Raw genomic sequence first — 22,378 nt, 5'->3', positions numbered from 1 at the left:
CAAACTCTAACTTAGCACCAGCTGACAAAGGGGCAATGTTAATACGATCCAGCTCCATTATCACAAAGTAAGAGCAAAAAAAAAAAAAAAAAGGATGGATTTAGAACTGAGAGGCAATAACTATCAATTTATTGGCAGAAAGGGCTATCCCAACATAGCAATCATAATGACTTAAACATTTTTTTAAGGATTTATTTATTTATTTGATTGAGAGAGAGAGAGAGAAAGAGCATGCAGAGAAAGGGGCAAAGGGAGAGAGAGTCTCAAGCAGACTCCACACTGAATGTAGGAGCCCAACATGGGGCTCGATCTCACCACCCAGAGATCACAACCTGAGCCAAAACCAAGAGTCAAATGCCTAATCCAGGCATCTGGGTGCGCCACCCAGGCATCCCCATAATGCTCTAAACATTCCAAGATTAATACTCAGGTATTTGAAAACTCTAGTATGGATATTTGCTCCCTACAAAAACTAATAACAATAAATATCATTGCAGAAATTGCCACAGGCACATAACATTCAATTCAAAAAATTTCAGATGGGTGAGCGCTAACACTCTGCCTTTTCAAAACTCACGATCTAGTGAAATAGACTCCTGGATGGTCAATTGTTTTGTAATATGTTCAAATAGAAGTATGCATAAGAAGCTGTAAGAATGAAATCTGCATATTTATGGATGAATTCAGTTAAAACAAAGAGAGAGATAATACTCTCCAGAATTTTGACATGAGTCCTCCTGGAATATTTTACTCTGGAAATTCCAGTGTCAAGAAATTAAGACAAATTAGATTAAGTTTGAAGAAGAAAGGTAAGAATGATGAATGGAATAGAGAGATTGGTTTGTGAGGGAGAAGGTTATCAGAAATCAATCTATATAGATTAGCTAAGTGACAGGAAAAGCAGAAAACAGACAAGCGAGAATTAAATGCAAATGCAAAAAACAGTAACAAAATACATGGAATTTAGTCTCACCCCACAGGCTTTATAGTTGGGGAAAATGTGGGGCTTGAGTCTGGCCTTTAAGAATGGATAATATTCAGGGGCACCTGGGTGGCTCAGTGTGTTAAAGCCTCTGCCTTCGGCTCAGGTCATGATCCCAGGGTCCTGGGATCGAGCCCCGCATCGGGCTGTCTGCTCTGCAGGGAGCCTGCTTCCTCCTCTCTCTCTGCCTGCCTCTCTGCCTACTTGAGATTTCTCTCTGTCAAATAAATAAAATAAAAAAGAATGGATAATATTCAAATGAAAGAAGTTAAAACGTGTTGATAGATGGAGAACTTGAGCAAAACCTTATAATGGGAAAACACTGAGCTACCAGTTGGCTAATGCAGAAGACTGTGTAGAAATCCAAGAATGTCTTCCTGTGACAGCAAAGAGCATTTCTCTGCTACACAGAGTAGATGCAGGAAAATGCTGAATGGTTGAAAGAGTAGTTGAACAAATTATTAAACAATATTTGAAGAAGGAGCCCCATTTTAGAGAGCACTGAATATTGAGTCTGAATATTACCTTGTGAGGCATGGAGAGTAACTGAAAAGTTTGTTTGTTTTGTTTTTTTTATTTTGTAAAAAGAATGCTTTCAAGTTACTAGCAGCATGTATCATGGATAGGAAATGGGAATGTACTTGAAATCAGGAATACCTGTTTGGAGACCATTTCACTGGTCCAGACAAGACTCTTTATCTGTAGGGCCAGGCCTTCAAAATGGCTAGATTCTTGGTTCTCCTGCTTTCACATTTATAGTTCTCTTACCAAGTATGTCATGCAGTGTGCAAAAAATAAACTTTCATTTTCATTGTAGCTTTATCAAGTAATCATGAATTGAAGAGAATCTTTTTTTTTTCACTTATTCCAGAGCAAAAGACTGAAAGGAAAAATAAACACAATTATAGAATTGTGTTTACATATGTATTTATACATAGAATGTGTAAACATCTTTCTTAACAGAACACAGCATAAAGAAGGGTAACAAGCATACCCCATTCGAGAAGATACTTCCAAATCACAATCCCTGGGTTAATTCAGTCAGAAGACAGAAAAATAATATTTTCCCCTCCTTTTTCTCTCTTGCTCCCAGAACTCACTATCGACACCTACCTTAGTTAAATTGTTTATTGTTTCACAGTAAACTTACTTATAGTAGGTACTGGTTCACACTTACCCTTGAAGTGTGTGAAACAGTAAACTTGACTCATAGCAGGTAAGAGACCAGAACTCATAACTAGGCTGGGTGGATTGTTTTTACCCTTTTGAATGTCTTAGTCACTGCATCTTTCTGAGCTCCCAGGTCCTGATCCACAATTAGTCAGGAACTTTACACATGTGTCATAATTCTTTAGCTTCCCACTCACTTCCTTCTTCAATTCCAAAGTCCTTGGTAGTAAACTATCTTGTCAATGCAATTTAGACTAAGTAACTTTTTTCACTCTTTTTCAACTTTTAATGTATGTGTGAATATCTATCCACTATATACCCACACTCACACATACACACACACTCCGAAGTAAAATTAAAGTTTTATATGTATTCCCTAAAAAAAAATAGACAGATTTTTGTCCACATATTATCTGGACAAAGTTTACAAATCTGTTTAACTACATATACTCTGACATTTGGAAACCTACACAGATTCTATGACAAGTTAGAAATCAGATATCGTAGGGTGCCTCGGTGACTCAGTGGGTTAAGCCTCTGCCTTCAGCTCAGGTCATGATCTCAAGGTCCTGAGATCAAGTCCCGCATCAGGCTCTCTGCTAGGCAGGGAGCCTGCTTCGCTCCCCTCCCCCATCTGCCTCTCTGCCTACTTGTGATCTCTCTCTGTCAAAAATAAATAAATAAAAATCTGGGGCGCCTGGGTGGCTCAGTGGGTTAAAGCCTCTGCCTTCAGCTCAGGTCATGGTCCCGGGGTCCTGGGATCGAGCCCCGCATCGGGCTCTCTGCTTGGCAGGGAGCCTGCTTCCTCCTCTCTCTCTGACTGCCTCTCTGCCTAGTTGTGATTTCTCTCTGTCAAAGAAATAAAAAAAATTAAAAAAATAAATAAATAAATAAATAAATAAATAAATAAAAATCTTTTTAAAAAAAAAGAGAGATAGGATACTGTAGGTACATCTCAGGATACTTCTACTAACCTTGGAGAAGTAAGCTCTGGAAATTCAGTCCATTAGCCCGCCCTTTGACTTCTGCAATCATGACTTCCACAGGTACTCTGAAGAAAAGTTATGCTAATGACAGAGACGAATCTTCATAAAGTACTGTTCTACAAATTTACTCCACATTTTTCTACCACCAATTCTTGGCCTTCTGGAAGGGTCCCCTTTTGAACATTCACTTGTCAAATTCCTAACATTACAAAGACCAATTCAAATGCCATCTCCTTCACAAAGCCTTGTATGAGACCTTGCCCCAGCAACCACATCCTGTTCCTTCTGCCTATAAGCTCTCATAACAGTTTTTATATCTGTTTTGGCATTTTTCAAATTCTGTTTAAATTGTAGTTGTATGTATATTTATCTAATCCCTTATACTTAGATTGACATTCCTTGAGGTTAGAAGCCATGTTCTGCTGATATTATTATCCACAAGTTCCAGTATTGTGCTTGACTTAAAATACTCAGTAATTGATTATCCAGTTTAATTTGGGAAGCCAGATACAGTATATGTGCTGCTGAAGCGAGCGCTGGGAAGCCAGATACAGTCACTGAGAAGGCTTCAGTAGGAGTTACTATTGGCAGGATGTCTGTAATGAAACCATTAAAATGCTTCCTCCTTGTGCTGGGAAGTTTATTCATTTTCTTCAGATTATATTTTAATGAAGTTCTGTGATGGAAAATAAAAAGAAATACTTGTGTATATTAGTCTATTCATATGAAGCTGGTTTTATGAATTTAAAGGGATTAGATGAAATTGATCTCGTATATTGCAAAACCTAATGAGTTGTGATTTCTTCTTCTGTAAATGAAAAAGCTTAAATTAAATTCCAGGGAAGTTACTTGGTGTCATTTAATCTTCAGTAATAAAATAAAGACTATGAGTGTGCAACTCTAAACAATTACTTTACTAATTCCCATTTCCCATTAAATTTTGAGGGAACCTGAGCAGTTAGAATAAAGGTACACTGAAAAGTAGAATAAAAGTCATGAACATGTACCAGATTTTAAAATAAAAAATATAAATTATTTGTGTGAAATATTCAAAACTCTTGTTTCACTTTTCTAAAAAGTTGAGTATCTGCCCCTTGCACAGAGCATGCCTCCGAACAACAGAAACCTTGACATTTCCCAGACTTAGTTTCTTCTCAGAAAGTGCCTAAAACATCTGATTTATGACCATTTTGTTTCAGTAACCTAAGAACCAGATTGTCAAGCAAAGCTGCTACAGTGAAAACTGCAAAGGTCCCTCCCTTAAAAGCCCCTCCTCAAAAAAAGAAAAAGTAAATTAGCCCATGAACAGAACAGTTTATGAGGAAAGGAAAGGCTATCATCTTCTTCTTTTTTTTTTTTTTTTTAACTTGAAAGACATGTTTTTCCTTCCAGTAAAATCGTGAGGTACATATAACGCCTTAAAAACCTGAATATGGCTTCTGGAAATGCCATTTTTTGACAGGTAATTTCAAATAGAGTTTCACACAGAAAGAGAAAGGGATTTTTAAGAGAGACAAAATCTGGGGAAGGGGAAAAAAAAGAAAGCTGGCAGCAGCAACACTGGGAAAGCATAATTGTCACAAATCATACTTGCCCTGTGGTTATCTCTTCTCATTTCTTTGAATCTCTTTTTCTTCCTTGAAAATCCAGCGTAATTTTATAGCTTATGACCTGAGCCAACTACAGCCATGGCATTTCAGCTAAAAGCCCAAGCCATTAAGACAAAAACAGGTTTGTCGTGATTACCAAGAGAGGTCTGTTTGTGCATTTCACTTCATTTTGAACTGTGACAGGTAAAATTGAGTTCCTGATAGCAGATGGTGGGACTTGGAGATCAAATAGTTCAGGACGCTCAGCTACAACTTGTTCTTGCAAATTCGACTCAGCAGTCAGGACTGAAGAAAAAATAAGCAGATTGGACAAGATAATTTAAGCAGCTACTAAGAAAAACAAAAATGATTTCTCTTTTCTCATGCATTTTTAAATTTCCAGAAGGCTATTAAGTTATTGAAGTATTTCCTGAAGGTATGAAATGCATGGAATCGTCATTATCAGCCACATTTATAGCATATTTATTAATTGGTTCATGTGTCATATTTGGCACTTGGGGAGTTTAAAAAGAGAGAGAAGACAAATAAAAAAATCAAGATGAATTTATACATCTTGAATTAAATGTTCTCATCATCAAGTTCATAAACCTTTGAAATGCTCTCTTAAGCATCTGAGGAAAAATGAAGTTATATGCTAAAGCATTAAGATTATTAAACTTATTTAAATTAACAAATATCTGGTGAAACATGACACAATCAGAAAAATCATCAACTTTCGATTGAAATAAATCTGTATTTTAAATATCAGCTCTATGAAAATTGATTTAAAAACTGACTTATTACAATGTGCTAGAAACTGTGCTATTCCACTTTGCAGAGGCAGTTTGCAACGATTAAATAGATTTTTCAATGTTGTTATAATTGTGTTCCTCCAAAATTCACCTGTTGAAGCCCTAAACCCCAGTTCCTCAGAATGTGACTATATTGGCAGAGAGAGTCTTCAAAGAGGTGAGGAAGTTAAAATGAAAATATTGGTGGGTCCTAAACCAATATGACAGGTGTTCTTTTTTTTTCTTTTTTAAGATTTTATTTATTTATTTGACAGACAGAGATCACAAGCAGGCAGAGAGGCAGGCAGAGAGAGAGAGGAGGAGGAGGAAGCAGGCTCCCTGCGGAGCAGAGAGCCCGACGCGGGGCTCAATCCCAGGACTCTGGGATCACGACCTGAGCCGAAGGCAGAGGCCCCAACCCACTGAGCCACCCAGGTGCCCCATGACAGGTGTTCTTATCAGAAGAGGAGATTAGGACTCAGACACCACAGAGAGACAACCACGTGAAGAGAGACAGCAAGACAGTAGCCATCTGCAAGGTTAAAAAAGTGGCCTCAGAAGAAACCAATCCTGTTGACAACTTGACCAGAACTACTTAGTTTCAAGTTCTGTCTCCTACCCACATCTGACCTATTTTGCTATCTTCTCTTCCCTTGACCCCTACAATTCTAGAATACCTCGGATCAGCCTCTACTCCCTCTTGCTACACCCACTCCTAAAATAGATCTCACCTTTTTAATGGCTTTATTGCCATCAGCATGCTCTCAACTCCCAAACTTACATCCCCAGCAAGCCCTTTCTTTGGGGCTGCTCAGTAAAGCAGCATTTAATCACCCACGAGCATGTTTGTTGATTGTCTCACAAGCATCCAAATGCGATCTTATCCAAAATCGAACTCAAGATTTTCCTCTAGAGTCTGCTTCCAAAACATGTCCTGAACCTGTCTAGCCCTCTCCATCTTTTCTGCAGTGTTGTCTAGGATGCTGTTATTTCTTGTCTGAGTGATGGCAGTAGCCCTGGACCAACCTTCTTGCTTTATTGAATCCACAGAGTCTTTCTGACTTGTGTCTTTGTGCTTTCTCTTCCCTTGGGTCCTTTCCTCCCCTGGCCCTTGCTAGGACTTTTCTCATTCTTCAAGCCTCCAGTCATATGTCACCTCCTCAGAGAGGCCAGCCCTGATAAATCTCTCTTAATAGTTCTCCCCTTCTGTTTTTCTATGTATCATTCATTTGCTTCTAAGTATTTCCCATTTAAAATTTTTTTCTTATTAGCTTTTTATCTGTCTCCACTGCTGTCAAAGAAAAAAGATACAACATAGCAGATTAAGTAAGGAAAGACTGGATTCAAGACTTTCTAAATAGAGGACAGAGGTTAAACTCAACTCTGCTGAAACAAAATGCTGGGGAGTTTGTAAGATGTGGGGTGAGCTAGTAGCAATAGCAGGGAAATGGATCAATATGATTAGGTCTCTGTGTTTGCTAATTGGTGCTTATAACCAAAGTTAGACATCTGTTTTGCTTCTAAACCTAAGTGCCAAGTACAGTTCCTGAGACACACGTCCTGGTCAGATTCTGATAAAGGAGTGCATGAATGAATTTGCTGTACTAGAACACTTAACCTGTGCTGTGTAGGGTATTTAATATTTCTAGGGCTCAGCATCCTATAAAATTGGAATAATACTCTACGTCTTATAGATTGTTGTTAAGATTAAATAATGTGTTCTTTCAAGTCTCCTGATGTAAGAATAGTTACAAACTGAAGGACTGTTAAATCGATCAATTAGGGAATATAAAATTATTTGCCTGTCTATGGTGGTTCCTCAAAAAGTTAAACAAAAGTACTTTATGACCCAGCAATTCCACTTCTAGGTAGATACCCCAAAGAGATGAAAGCAGGGACTCTAAGAAATATTTGCACAACGATGTTCATACCACCACTATTCACAGCAGCCAAGAGCTGGAAACAACTCAAATGTCTATCAATAGGGTAATAAACAAAAAGCGATGTGTACATATATACGATATTGTATTTTTCAGTCATAAAAAGGAATGAAATTCTCATATAAAATACAGTATGGATAAACCCTGAAAATGTTATGCTAACTGAAATAAGCCAGAGTAAGAAGGACAAAAATTGTATGATTCCACTTACTTGAGGTATCTAGAAGAGGCAGATTCAGAAAGTAGGATGGAGAGTACCTCTCCATTGCCAATTCCCTCTGTCCTCTATTTAGAAAGTCTTGAATCCGGTCTTTCCTTACCTATTTAATCTGTATGTTGTATCTTTTTTCTTTGACAGCAGTGGAGATAGATGAAAAGCTAGTAAGAAAAATATTTTAAATGGGAAATACTTAGAAGTAAATGAATGGGACATAGAGAAACAGAAGGGGAGAACTGTTAAGAGAGATTTATCAGGGCTGGCCTCTCTGAGGAGGTGATATATGACTGGAGGCTTGAAGAATGAGAAAAGTCCTGTGAGGGGTTGGGGTAGAGGGAGTAGGGGATGGGGAGTTACTGTTTCATGGGTATGGAATTTATGTTTGGGATAATGAAAAATGCTGGAAATAGATATTGGCGATCTTTAAACAACATTGTGAATATACTTAACGCCACTGTGTTGTATACTAAAAATGGTTAGAACGATAAATTTTGTTATGTATGTTTCATACCAATAAAAAATAGGGAATAAACATTCAAAATAACTATTCCCCTATAGATACTTCTAGATATCTAGTATCTAGATATTCTAGTATCTAGATATAAATACTTCTAGATACTTCTATATCTATATAGATAGATATATAGAATAGATACTTCATTCGTCATGAGCAAATTTCTTACAGGCTGGGGAGGGTTGCACAGTGCCATGGCAAAATGCCCCAGACATGGATTCAGAAGATTTTTTTTTTTTCCAGTCTCAGCTCTGTCACTTAACTAGCAAAAAAAAATTTGAGCAAGTCCCTTAGGTCCTTTGCACCTTAATTTCTTCTAGTTACAGTATCCAACAGGATTGTTTTGCATACTGAAAAGAAATAATGCATATAAAGAGCTTTGTAAATTCCAACAATTATATATATAAGTAGATGGGAACAGTTTTTATTATATATTCCTTTAAGAAGCTTAATCTTTTCACTGAAATGTGCTTATTAATTGCTATTTAAGTACCCTAAAATATTAAATTACTGTTGCTAAGATTCTGCCAAGTTGGATTTTTTTTCTCTGTGTATGAAATTGTAAGTTTTTAGAAAGGAAAAAAAATGCTGAATTTCTAAGGAAAGTCATTTCTGTTAATCATTCTTATAGCGAATGGGTCATTAAACCTTTCCGTTCCATACCTTTGTTCATTGTACAGCCTCACTGTGCATACCTTCGGAAGAAAGGATAACTATATTATATCCTGTCTGGAAAAAATGGCTTTCATTCATATGTAATTACAAGTATTAAAATTTTTTATTTTGCTACCTCCTCATCTTCCATTCGAAACCACACAATCCATTATCATTGCATTGTCAGACATATGATAGTTTTATATGGCACTATATCCAAGTAGAAATTATTTTGTAAAACTCTCTGGATATATAATTACGCTGAAAAATAAATATTTAAAAAGTAACATAAGTTTCTTGTTATAACCTCATAACTTAATACCAAACTTAGTGTGGTTGAACAAATGTCAACTAATTTTTTGTTTCCCTCCTTAGTGGTTATGTCTTTGACTATGATTACTACAGAGAAGATTTCTACAATCGGTATGTTTTTCATTCTTGTTACCCTTTAATTTAAATTCTTTTAACTGTTTTGTATATTGCGCTCCTAGGTATTCTTACTAGATGTTTAAAGTACAGAAAATTCTTTACTCAGCCCCAAAAAATAAAATGTAGACATATTTTCTTATTTTCATTGTGCTTACTAAAGCATAGTACATCTTGGACTTTTCAGGACTCTGGTGGTTCTTTCTTAAGTCAAAAGTTCGGTTATGGAATATTGGAATAACATTCCAAAAATTTAATGAACCAATGTTGTTTTCCAGGTCTGTTGTTGACTTAGGATTCTTCAAGACTGAGAGTTTTGTAAACTCGGAAAATACATCTGTTTTCAATATGACACATTGCAATTTTAGTTGGTTAAATTGGTTAGATTCAGTTAAAAACTAAGAGCAATTCTTGCTTTGCATAGTGGTGTTAGATCAGAAAGGAAACCATGCAAAGTGATATTAATAACCAGTGGAAAAATAGGATTTTTCCACCACCTCTAAAAGTGTTTGTAAAAACATTGAAAACTCTCTTACTGTTGGTTAGAAATAATAGGGAAATACAGTAAAGTTGTTTTAAGTACACTATAATTCGAAACAGTAAAAATACTGAGAATTAACCTGTTTTTAGCTCTTTGTAAAAAGACCTGTCCAAAAGTAGTTTGAGCAGGGCCTGCCTTCTTGTACAACTTAGAGTATGGAGCTAGCATCCCTCTTGCACCTCGGTGAGGTGTCAGACTCCTTTCGAAGGCCGACCAGCTTCAATAGATGATCAGCATTGTGAACTATCTCTGAGAAATCTTCAGTGTGTGGTTCTTTCGCCAGTGTCCCTTCTTCTGGGGCATCATCATCCCATTTTATCCCTTCACACTGGCTTCCTCATTTATGACAATATGTTTGCTTTTCCAAGTTCCTCTGGCTCGATATCTAGAGTCTGTCTAGTAGAAGAGTGTCGGCAGTCCTTAGCTGTTTCTCCTACAGTTCTATCCCATTTTTTAAAAAAATTTTATTTATTTATTTGAGAGAGAGAATGAGCATGAGAAGTAGAAGGGTCAGAGGGAGAAGCAGACTCCTGGCCGAGCAGGGAGCCCGATATGGGACTCGATCCTGGGACTCCATGATCATGACCAGAGCCAAAGGCAATCGCTTAACCAACTGAGCCACCCAGGCGTCCCCAGTTCTATCCCATTTAATATTATCCCACTTCCAGTGTTACTGCTCTGCTCTTCTTTGCTGCACTTTCATTTTTGTGGACCAGTTCCCTCTTTTGATTATCCACTTCTACCCAGGGCCACATGGGTTTATCACTGGCAACAAGGAGACAATACAACTACACAGTTCCTGTCTGTGTGTACGACAGATGCAGGCAACCAGACGGACTTTGAATGACGTGACGTGACCGATCACTGATCATGATGTGTCTCTTATTTGCACAGTGTTTAGTGGGCTGAAACACCAGCAGCCAAGTTTGGACTTGATGAAATTACTCATAGTTAATACGTGGCAACTGAAATTCGATTTGTGCTGTGGGGAGCCGAGTTATTTAACTAAACAGGGGTAATTGAAATTCTGAGATACGCAGATCAAGGGCCAACTATTGTAGATCATTAGACCACACACACAAAAATGAGATAAAGATCTTTTAAGCTTTTTCATTGTGAGTTCTAGTCAAATAACAACCCAAAAAATCCCAAAGTATAAAAATGCAAACTTGGAAAAGTAGTTCATAATGGACATTTTTAATAGGGGAGAAACTTCAGGATCCCAGGGAGAGCCTGGTTCTGTTTGCTCCAGCCGTGTGGCTCCTTTCCCAGCTCCACAAGAACACGATATACCCTCCTCCTTCAGCACCATTTTCCGTGCTGCTCCTTCTCCTCATTCCTCCCTCTGCCATAGTTCACTTCATCCCTCAGATTTCAGCATGAGCACCACTTTCAGACTAAATTAGTTTCTTCTGTTCCCCTCTCTCCGTACCCAGCATTGTTCCTTCACAGCACTTCTGCTTTTTACTGCTGTCTTTCTTTGTGATGACAGTATTTGATTTATGTCTGCCTCTCTTTCTCCATGAATGTGGGGAAAATGCTTAGGTTTGAGTATTACTGTATCCTCAGGCAATATCATTAAGTCTCAAACATAATGGATACTCAATTTGTGTTCTTAATTCATCTCTTTGGATTTAGAGAGACTTTGGTTTTCCCTTGGTCATACAGTAAATTCATGACCAAACTACAATTATAAACTATTCATTTAGATTCATTATCCAGCTGTGTGAATATGCAAAATGGAAGGGGAGCAGTATTAGTCTATGAGTGAAGTGAAAGGAGACAGCTTTACCTAAAGGATGATCAGACCACAACCATATGTTCATCACTGCTATGTTCAACTACTCAGTTAAGCAAGTTGTTCCATTAGTTATGCCTTTATGACTAAATATGAATTTTAAAACATAATTTTCTCAAATCATTTTTATAATTTCTAAAAACACAGTTTTTTATTGTAAATATTAAACAGCTTGTAATAACTTGTCCTAAAAATGATCTGAATATCTGGCAGCATAAAATTTACTATCAAGAAAAGACAACATTGAAATAGTCTGCATACTATTTGAAAACTGTAGTTTTAGACAATTCTAAAAACTTTTTAAAGATTTTATTTATTTAATTGAGAGAAGGAGAGCACAAGTGGGGTGAAGGACAGAGGGAGAAACAGACACCCTGCTGAGCAGGGAGCCCGATGCAGGGCTCGATCCCAGCCAAAGGTGGCTACCCCAGGCTACCCTTTAGGCTTACCCTAAAGACATTTTTTTAATACAGCTTTTTTTTTTTTTCCAGAATACAGAACACTGTCGTAATTGCTATGAGTAAAGTTTTCAATTAATATACACTGTCTTTTAGTCTGTCAGTATGAAACTTTTGGCATTGTAGTCTGTTAAGTGTTTTCTATCTTGGGATTTCCTTCTACATTTAAAGAATTTCTAGGGGCACCTGGGTGGCTCAGCCATTAAGTGTCTGCCTTCAGCTCAGGTCATGATCCCAGGCCCCTGGGATTGAGCCCCACGTCAGGCTCCTTGCTCGGCGGGAGCCTGCTTATCCCTCTGTCTGCCACTCCCCCTGCTTGCACTCTCTCTCTGTCAAATAAATAAATTAAATATTTTTAAAATATGAGTAAAATAAAGAATTTCTACCTAAAATGGAGTTTCTATATAAATTATAGCTCAATAACATGATTAGGTAGATGATAGATAAATAAATAGATAATAGATAAATCTGTCCTACCTGCCAAAGAGTTATAGAGCTTGAAGTTTTCAGATGATTCTTCACTACACCAAAAAAACTAACTCTGAACAATTCCCTGAATCACTTATTTGTCTTATATAAAATCTGTTTGGCATGTAAGGGTGCAAAAGGTCAGTATGGTTGTGTTGCTAACAGAAAGTCTGAACAATCTGTGCTCTTACTAGTTTTTTTTTTTCCACTTTTTGCACTTGGTTAAGAAAGATGTAAGCATCCATCACTAATGGATAGAGTCAGGAGTTCCCTATAAAAATAGATTCTCATGAAAGGAAAACAGAATGGAGAGGTTGGAGGATATAAATAGCCTACAAAGTGCTAACCATTTTATCCACAGTAATTTCTCATAAATTACACTCTGCTTGAATTTATAGTTAATTTTTTTTCTCTTTTTACTAGTGGTGCAAAGTTGGGTGAGTTACTTAATACCACAAAACATGTTGTCTCATTCATGAAGTGAGCAAGAAATTAATTCCTACCTCATAAGGTTGTTCTAAGGATTAAATGAAGTAACGTACAAATAATGATCAGCATTGTGCCTGCTCTATCCTGGTATATTTTTACTGCATAATCAATGTTAGCTACCAATAACAGCTAACAGTAGCTATTAACAATGATGCTGAATGCATTTCTTATACAGGTACTCTTGTAGCATTGTCCCTGGGACTGAGGAATCAACTGGTTGGTCAGTTGTTCCAAAATAGTCCATTGTGCCACCTCTGGATTATTCTATTTTTATTGTTTTCCCTTCTGCTCCCAGAGTATAATAGCTTAATTACTGCCATATATCCATATCCTATTGTCATCCTATTTCTGCCAGGTTTGAGAATTCTAATGTGATTGGGGATTTCAACCCTTAGACAGTTTCAGCTTAGAAAACTGCTTTACACAATGTGCCATGGTTGTCATTGTGTTGATATGTTGGCCCAGCAGTAACTTTCCTGAAGACTAAGTTAGTGTCCGTCATGGTTTCAGGGATCATGAAGAGTGTCACTAAATAATAGGCTTGAATGGTTATTCTAAACTCTTTTTTATATTTTGCAAGGCACCGTTCAATAATTTACAGCATTAAATGGCATTTTCTTCTAAAAGGTCAAGTCTGACTCTAAATGAAGGACATCCCATGTTATTAAAACTAAACATAAATATTTATATTCTTCCAAGTAAAGTAAAAGGAGATAAATACCTAAAATTATATTGAATCCCCCCAGGGCAGGTTTTCAATTTCTGAGATATTAGCAGTGTTAATCCAATCTTTTTTCAGTAGTATCAGGAACAGCACTGAACAGCTGACAACGCCCAGTATAAGTAAACTTCTGTTAATAGAGAAAAAGAAATGCCAGATGTGCTTTACCATACAGGACACATACATACATATTAAATGATGTGAAATGGGCATTGTTCCACTCTGGCACAATTTTGACCTTGAGTAACTTAACAGAAGAGAAGCTACTCGAGCTGTAGTTAACATCAAGTTGCAGTTGTTTCATGGATTACAGAGTAGAGCATAGATATATTCGTGACTCTTGGAAAAACATATTAGCAAGAGGCAATGTATGTGTTTCATTATGCAGGTTTAAATAATCACCTAATAGAATATTATTCCACTTAAAACATTTGGAAATAACAGTATGGTACACTTGACAAAGGGTATATGATTTCGAGGCAGAGGACATGAGTATCAGGCCTAGCTGTGCCTGTGCTGCCTGGCTGAGTGACCTGGGCAGCATCACATCATCCTTTTTTTTTTTTGTCTTCATGGGCAAAATGACTTAACAATACCCACATTACAGAATTATAAGCAATTAATAAGAGAGTCGTTTTACTGATTTATAACCTCAAAACTGCTATTTGAATGTATTGACTTTTTCATTAACCAAAACTATATAGGGAATATAGCAGATAGCAAAGTTGTGCAAATGGTAAAGATTATATGGCATTCAAAAAATTGCAGAAAAACACTGAAAAGAAATTTTAAAAAATAATAAAAATTTTTAAAAATTGCAGAAAAGACATTCAAGATTTCGATCACCTTGCCTTTAAAAGCATGTTCAAGAAATATCTACACAAGATCCAAGAAGACAACTTCACTGAAAATCTTAGAAAATTTTAATAACAACCAAAAAAAAACAATAGAAATTATTCATTTACGGGTCTCCAGTTAAGTGTGCCTTTGGAATCTTCTAATTCAGTTGAAACCAAAAGCTTACTCTAGTCAGCGTGGAAACTAGAGACAGATTTTTTGAATTTTGAGTAATTCAAGCAGTGTAGAAAACAGATATAATGAGTTGGCTATAAGAATCATTCACGTGGGGGGCACCTGGGTGGCTCAGTGGGTTAAGCCTCTGCCTTCGGCTCAGGTCATGATCTCAGGGTCCTGGGATCGAGCCCCGCATCGGGCTCTCTGCTCAGCAGGGAGCCTGCTTCCTCCTCTCTCTCTCTCTGTCTGCCTCTCTGCCTACTTGTGATCTCTCTGTCTGTCAAATAAATAAAATCTTTAAAAAAAAAAAAAAAGAATCATTCACGTGGGGCGCCTGGGTGGCTCAGTGGGTTAAGCCGCTGCCTTCGGCTCAGGTCATGATCTCGGGGTCCTGGGATCGAGTCCCGCATCGGGCTCTCTGCTCAGCAGGGAGCCTGCTTCCCTCTCTCTCTCTCTCTCTGCCTGCCTCTCTATCTACTTGTGATCTCTCTCTGTCAAATAAATAAATAAAATCTTTTAAAAAAAAAGAATCATTCACGTGGATTTTAAATATATTCCTTCTTAAAAAAGAATAGGCACCTTAATTTGATGTTATAGACTATGCATCTGTCAGAAGATAAACGTGCTGAAGAGAAGGGCTCAAGGTTCAATCAATACATAGGAAGATCTCTGATCCTCTCGTTACTGATCTTCATATATGCTGCAGAGCCCCAGTGAGATGAACTTGTTCTCAGATTTGGGCTGTAGGTGGCCTAGTTTTTTAGCCCCTAGCACAGAATACATGTTTTTGTTAGCATTAAGCTCATGGTGACTGTAGCTTTTGATTCATGAGTAAGGAAAATGAAGAACTCTTTTCATGAAGGAAATTTAGGAAAAAAATAGGTAATTACCAATTCTTGAAATCTATTTATCTAAATAATTTATCTAAAATTAAAATTCATTCTTTGGTGATAAAATATTATACAAACATTACATTAAAAATTTTTTAATTTTAAAATCACATTAGGTGACTGGAAAAATAGACATTAAGTCAAAGTCAATCAGGTAATGATTATTAGAATATGGCATATCTGCTTGAGAAAATGCACCATAGCAATTAAAATAAACACTAAGAAGACAATTTAGCAGGCTTGAGAAATGTTTTTAATATAAACCAAGGAGAATTAACCAGAATACATGATTATGCATATACTTTGTTCTCAAGTATGTGAAAGATAGGGATATTTGTGGAAAAAAGATTAGAAAATGATAGTAACCTTTTATTTTTATTTATTTAATTTATTTATTTATTGAGAGGGAGAGAAAGAATCTTAAGCAGGCTCCATGCCCATGCAGAGCTGGTCACAGGACTCAGTCTCACAACACTGAGATCACAACCTCAACCAAAATTCAGAGGCAGACATTTAACCAACTGAGCCAAACACATGCCCTACATAGTAGTTGCTTTAGAGTATGAGGTTAAGAGTTATGTCTTTTTTAAATATTGCTTTATTATTATTGAGCTTAATACTAACAAGCTTTTAATAAAAACAAGCATTCAAAATTATATTAATTTTATATGTTAATATGCCATTAAATTGTCTATATCCAAAATACAGCTAATTTTTAATAGCTAATATCCATATTCTTCTTAGAGACAAGCTATGTTTATTTTTATCAAGTACATAAATATTATTTACCAGAGTTTACCTTTTTCTAGGTAATAAAATTACATATCTCAGCCATTATTAAAGCAAAAAGAATTCCAAACAAGAAATGAGCACTTGAAAAGTAGAAATATTTATTAAATAAAGTGAATTAAGTCCTCATATTTTTGTACTGGGTTGTTTTTAGTAAAATCTGGCTACATTTATTTTATTCACTCTTGAGAGTAGGTCTTTTAGGGTTCTTATTTTAAAAGTAGACCTTGAGGAAGGAAAAATTCTGTGTTTAGCTTCATTATAAATCATTATCTATTTGGCCAATAAATATTAGAGGGAAAACAGAATTCTACACATATTAGGGAAAATAAAGAACCATTAAGGAAAAGGAGAGGGAATGCATTCTAAGAGTGGAAGGAACCCAAAATATGAGAAGAGAGAAATTTTAAACTTTTCATTGCCCTTTGAGATTTGGATCCCATTTAATTCAATTGCATTGTAATCTTTGTTGTCCATAATCTTAAATGGACTATTTCCTTTGTTTCAGCAATTTTGCTGATCTAATACCTTATAAATTTCTTAAATTTTAAGAAATATAAATATAAATTTCTTAATCTTAAATATAAATTTAGATATATACATAAATATAAATCTTAAATAAATATAAATTTATTTATATTTATTTAATAAATATAAATTTATTTATATTTATTTAATAAATATAAATAATTATATTTATTTAATAAATATAAATAATTATATTTATTTAATAAATATAAATAATTATATTTATTTAATAAATATAAATAATTATATTTATTTAATAAATATAAGATTTATTTATATAAATCTTAAATAAATATAAATCTTATATAAGTATAAATATATAATTTATATAAATATAAATCTTAAATCTTAAATATAATTAAGATTAATCTTAGATCTTAAATATAAATTTCTTAAAATTTCTTAAATTTTCTTTAAACAGAATTCTCATGAGAAAGCCAATGGTATGTCTCCCTTCATGAGTTACCTCTTACCTACCTCCCTCTGCTTTTAGAAGAACCCTACATCTTAACTTAAATCCCAGAAAGTCTGGCCCCACTCCCCATCCTTATCTTGTTATGTTTTTGTGCATTAGGACAATACCCAGTCTTCCTTTTATTTCTGGTAAACTCAAGTGTAGCCAATGAAAATTAAGAAACTCCTCAACTCCGTTAAATTTTATAAAATTCAAAATTATGCTGCCATGTGAAGTGTCCATATACTTCTTTAGTTGGATATGTCCCTTTTTAAAACTTAAGTTCTGATATTGCACATCTTCCCATCACAGTGGCAGAAAGAATTGGTAAAACCTTCCTTGATTCCTTGATGTGAAAGGAGTCATTGCCCTTCGAAGCAACTCACCAGAATATTCAGAGAACAAGCGCTACGCTCTATAGGAATTGACAGCAAAGGACACGCATGACACATACTGAGTATGTGACAAAAATGTATGTCGCATACCAAAACCATGTCACAAACCAAAAGCATGTCACAAATACAATGAGCAAACACAGCTCTGTTTGCTCAACATAAAATGAGGCCTGCGCAACACTTGGAGGTTTTGTAATTGTCTTCTGGGGTAGCAACAGGACATGGTGAGAAACATTTCACTCTCCTGTAAAATATTCTTGAACTACATTGTCACTGAAGTCGTGGTGAGTAAGGTGGCTTTACTTGGCCTGCATTTTCATTATAGCATTTCTCCATCGTGGTGTATTTTACTTGTGGTTTGGAAATGTGCTCAACCCAACTTACAGATTAGCTTAACGAATGAACCAGCTAAATTGCACTTTCGTGGCCCCAGGGAAATGGCTCCTCCAAAAGAACTTGCCTTTCCTCTGAAGCGGCCGCATCTGCCCTGGAAGAGATGAGTCATTTGCCACACTTTTTTTCTTCCCTCGATAGGTCTGGGTGTTCGAGCTCATAAAAAGTGCCTTCGTATTTTGGCTCACTAGCTTAAGGTGCTGTGTGAATTCAACTTATAAATAAGTAATGGAGTCCTTGTTTTGTGATTGAAATGAGGGGCAGGTTTAGCTGACCCTTTTGAGTTTCCAGTCCCTAGTGGTATGGATGATATTCATAACCCTTTTCAGCTTCATCCTGCCCATACTCTTTGAAGGAAACTATAATGTGTTGACATCCGTGACCTGTTCTCTGCTAGCAGTTCTTCAGCTCTAATGGACTTTGCTTATTCACAGAGGATGGCACCTCTCTTGAACTCTGTCTCATTTCATTTCTTTTCCTTTCCAGACATCTCTTAGTTTCTCCCCAGCATGCTTCCAAATAGTTTTTGAACACTTTAGCTCTCTAATGTAGGAGACAGCCCCAGTACTAAGTTCTGCTTCAAGCGTAGTTTATATGCTCCTTTTTCTTACCCCCATAGTATCATAGTTTTGAGTGCTTCTGAATGAATATTTGGAAACCTGCCTATCTTAATTTTTACTGTATTTCATATACTGTTTTCTAAAAGGGGACTCATCTGTATGCATAAATAAGATGTAACTTTATAAAATGACCTATTACAGAAACTGCTTTTTTCCTATTATACAAACTTCTGACTTTAATATTAGATTATTCTTTTTGACTGTTTTAAAACTGTTATGAGAATGTAATCTATATAATCCATATATAATGTCACAATAAAGTAGTATCAGTGATCATTCTAAGTCAATAACACTATTCCCTTTAGAGTGGATAAAATAATAACACATCTGGTTCACTGGTAGATAGTTTTTTTTAAAAGTGAGTGAGTAAATATATCCTCATAGTTTTTCTCTGATTTTTTGCTTCTCAAATGTGCTAAGTATGCAAAAATGTGTTGTTCATGAGTCTGCAGTATGAACAATATGAAAGCTTCTGAATCTGTGAATTACATATTTATATAAATGAGTAAATATTCTCATACTTTTATTCCTTTCATTGTTCAGTGGCAATGCATTGATTGTGGCGATTATCATTTTTCACTTTTTAGTAAAAGCTTCTAGAATTTTTATTGGTACTTTTTTTGGTTAGGGAATTTTTCTATACCTTACTATACAAATATCACTAGTCTCAGTTCGCATGTCTAGCAAATGGTCAGAATAATAAAAGACATCGTGATACGTATTTACACTGGTACTCTAGTCAACAACATTTTATTCTCTTTTCACTGAAATCCAGTCTCCCTTTTTCTACAGCCAGAGGAGTCCGTTGTTACTTAAAAAGTCCTTAGAGGTGTGGCACCATGTTGATTTGTCTCTCACTGCTGTTCTCTTTAATCTAGACTCACTTCAGAATGATTTTCCGTATGAGCTGTTTTATGATGGAACAATAATCCGCTTTGCCTTGTTCCTGATTTGGCCTGAACTTTTCCTGTTTTCAAACTAGTGCGCTAATTGAGGGCTGATGTGTAAGAGGAAGATTTCTGTCCTAGGAAGGATAAGTCTGTGAGACTGAGCAAAGAAATATACTTGGGAAGAAAGGTCAGCTTGATTTCGACAAATGGCAGGGTACCCCTGGAGTAAATTCCCCGTCCTTTCATACCTTAAAGATGAGTTCATATTGGAGAGGCGGATTCTAATGTCCAGAACCCATAGACTGGTAGAATCTTATTTCTAATAAACACCCGTGTGAGAACCACCACCATAACGAAAACATTTATTGACAGTTTTTACGAGGCCATTTTCTTAATCATTTCACACATTTGACGGAACATGGAGGCATAAACCAACTCTCAGCCACACTTGTGTTTTGTGAAGGTTATTCGATTACCACGGGCGTGTGCCTCCGCCTCCCCGTGCGGTGATTCCACTGAAGCGTCCCAGAGTGGCCGTCACGACGACTCGCAGAGGAAAAGGGGTCTTTTCCATGAAAGGGGGATCGAGATCTACCGTCAGTGGGTCGTCTTCATCAGGCTCTAAATGTAAGTAATCTTCCTTATTCTATTTCTGCTTAAGAGGGGAGGGGCTAGTTATCATTGCACTAATGCCTATATTCAGTAAATTAATAATTACTGATTTTCTGTTAGGTACAAAATATGAGAGAAACATAAAATGGATAAGAAAGGGACTCAGCTTTGTGTCATACTACGTTGCAGTAGGGAGACAGACACAAGCATGACTAACAAAAATCCAATTTGAGGGGCGCCTGGGTGGCTCAATGGGTTAAGCGACTGCCTTCAGCTGAGGTCATGATCCTGGAGTCCCGGAATCCAATCCCACATCCGGCTCCCTGCTCGGCAGGGAGCCTGCTTCTCCCTCTGACCCTCCCCCTTCTCATGCTCTCTCTCTCTTTCTCTCTCATTCTCACTCTCTCTCAAATAAATAAATAAAATCTTAAAAAAAAAAAAACAAACCCCAATTTGAAAACTATTCTCAGGGCAAGTAACATGTTTTAGGCCTACCTGGTTTGTAACATATTAAAGTTATGAAATATAATGTGTTGCTTTTAGGGAAGAAAAACTATTCACTCAAAAGAGAGGGCATATACTATCTTTTCAGGGAAAGAGTATGCAAAATTAGTATATGCTTTGAATATTTGAACACTGGGATAATTAAGACAGGCAAATGACATACTAGAGATGTTAAAAATGTAACTTCCCATACTATGCTAAATCATTATGGTTATGCATCTGGAAATATATGTTATGTCATAAAAAATAAAACAATATTAATATAATTTCATGTTAATTAGTGAAAAGTAGAGGTGCAAACTTTCTGACAAAACACACTGCTAAATTTTTATAGAGAGGGATTCAGAAAAACTAATGTATTATAATAGTATTCATAAGGAAAAGATAGAAGAATTTCATGCATTCCTCGAGATTACTTTGTGGCAGAGAAGAGATAGACAATAAGCAAACAAACTAGAATATGAGATGTTACACTGTAGAGCATCGCTATGCCAAAGTATAAATAAAGAGAAAGTTTCATAAGATGGTACATGTCTACCCCTCTCTGATGAAAGTAGCATTAGAACTGAGACTTGAAATTAAAAATAGAGCTTCCCTATGACCCTGCAATTGCACTACTGGGTATTTACCCCAAAGATACAGATGTAGGGAAAAGAAGAGCCATCTGTACCCCAATGTTCATAGCAGCAATGGCCACGGTCACCAAACTGTGGAAAGAACCAAGATGCCCTTCAACGGACGAATGGATAAGGAAGATGTGGTCCCTATATACTATGGAGTATTATGCCTCCATCAGAAAGGATGAATACCCACTTTTGTAGCGACATGGACGGGACTGGAAGAGATTATGCTGAGCGAAATAAGTCAAGCAGAGAGAGTCAAGTATCATATGGTTTCACTTATTTGTGGAGCATAACAAAGAACATGGAGGACATGGGGAGATGGAGAGGAGAAGGGAGTTGAGGGAAATTGGAAGGGGAGATGAACCATGAGAGACTATGGACTCTGAAAAACAACCTGAGGGTTTTGAAGGGGTGGGGGTGGGAGGTTGGAGGAACCAGGTGGTAGGTAATAGGGAGGGCACGTATTGCATGAAGCACTGGGTGTGGTACAAAAACAATGAATACTGTTACGCTGAAAAGAAATACAAAAAAAAAAAAAAAAAAGAACTGAGACTTGATGGAAGTAAGGAAGTGAGAGAGTGAGCCTGAAGCTCTTGGGGACAGAGTGTTCTCACAGGGGAATGGTCAGTGCTGTAACCTTAGGTTAATAGTCAGGGAAACCAGGGTGGTTGTAGCAGAGTAAGAAAATGTGCTGGAAATAAGGTGAGAGAGGTAGAGAGAGGGCAAGTTCCAGAACAGATTGGCCGGCCATTGTAGAGACTTCGTAGTTATTCTGCATCCCAACATTGTAGACCAGTAAGGCAAATACTGTTATCCCAATTTTATTTTTTTTAAAGATTTATTTATTTATTGAGAGACAGAGAGAGAGAATGAGCAGTGGGATGGACAGAGACAGGTTGAGAGAGAGAAAGGGGGAGGGAGA

At 36.5% G+C, this 22,378-nt stretch overlaps 1 protein-coding gene across 10 annotated transcripts in view; it reads left to right on the top strand.

Annotated features, from left to right (window-relative positions):
- Positions 1 to 22,378, top strand: part of RALYL (RALY RNA binding protein like) — a 698,485-nt gene that overhangs the window by 598,775 nt on the left and 77,332 nt on the right. For all 10 annotated transcript variants that reach the window (XM_045994627.1, XM_045994554.1, XM_045994359.1 and 7 more), the window contains 2 exons: positions 9,219 to 9,266; positions 20,181 to 20,344. In XM_045994627.1, coding sequence (XP_045850583.1) covers positions 9,219 to 9,266; positions 20,181 to 20,344 — 212 coding nt within the window. The remainder of the gene's footprint in view (positions 1 to 9,218; positions 9,267 to 20,180; positions 20,345 to 22,378) is intronic.

This window comes from Meles meles, chromosome 1 (genome assembly GCF_922984935.1).
Source record: "Meles meles chromosome 1, mMelMel3.1 paternal haplotype, whole genome shotgun sequence".
Lineage (NCBI taxonomy): Eukaryota > Metazoa > Chordata > Mammalia > Carnivora > Mustelidae > Meles > Meles meles.
The sequence above is the reverse complement of the archived record's forward strand: the minus strand, read 5'-3'. Positions and strand labels throughout refer to the sequence as shown.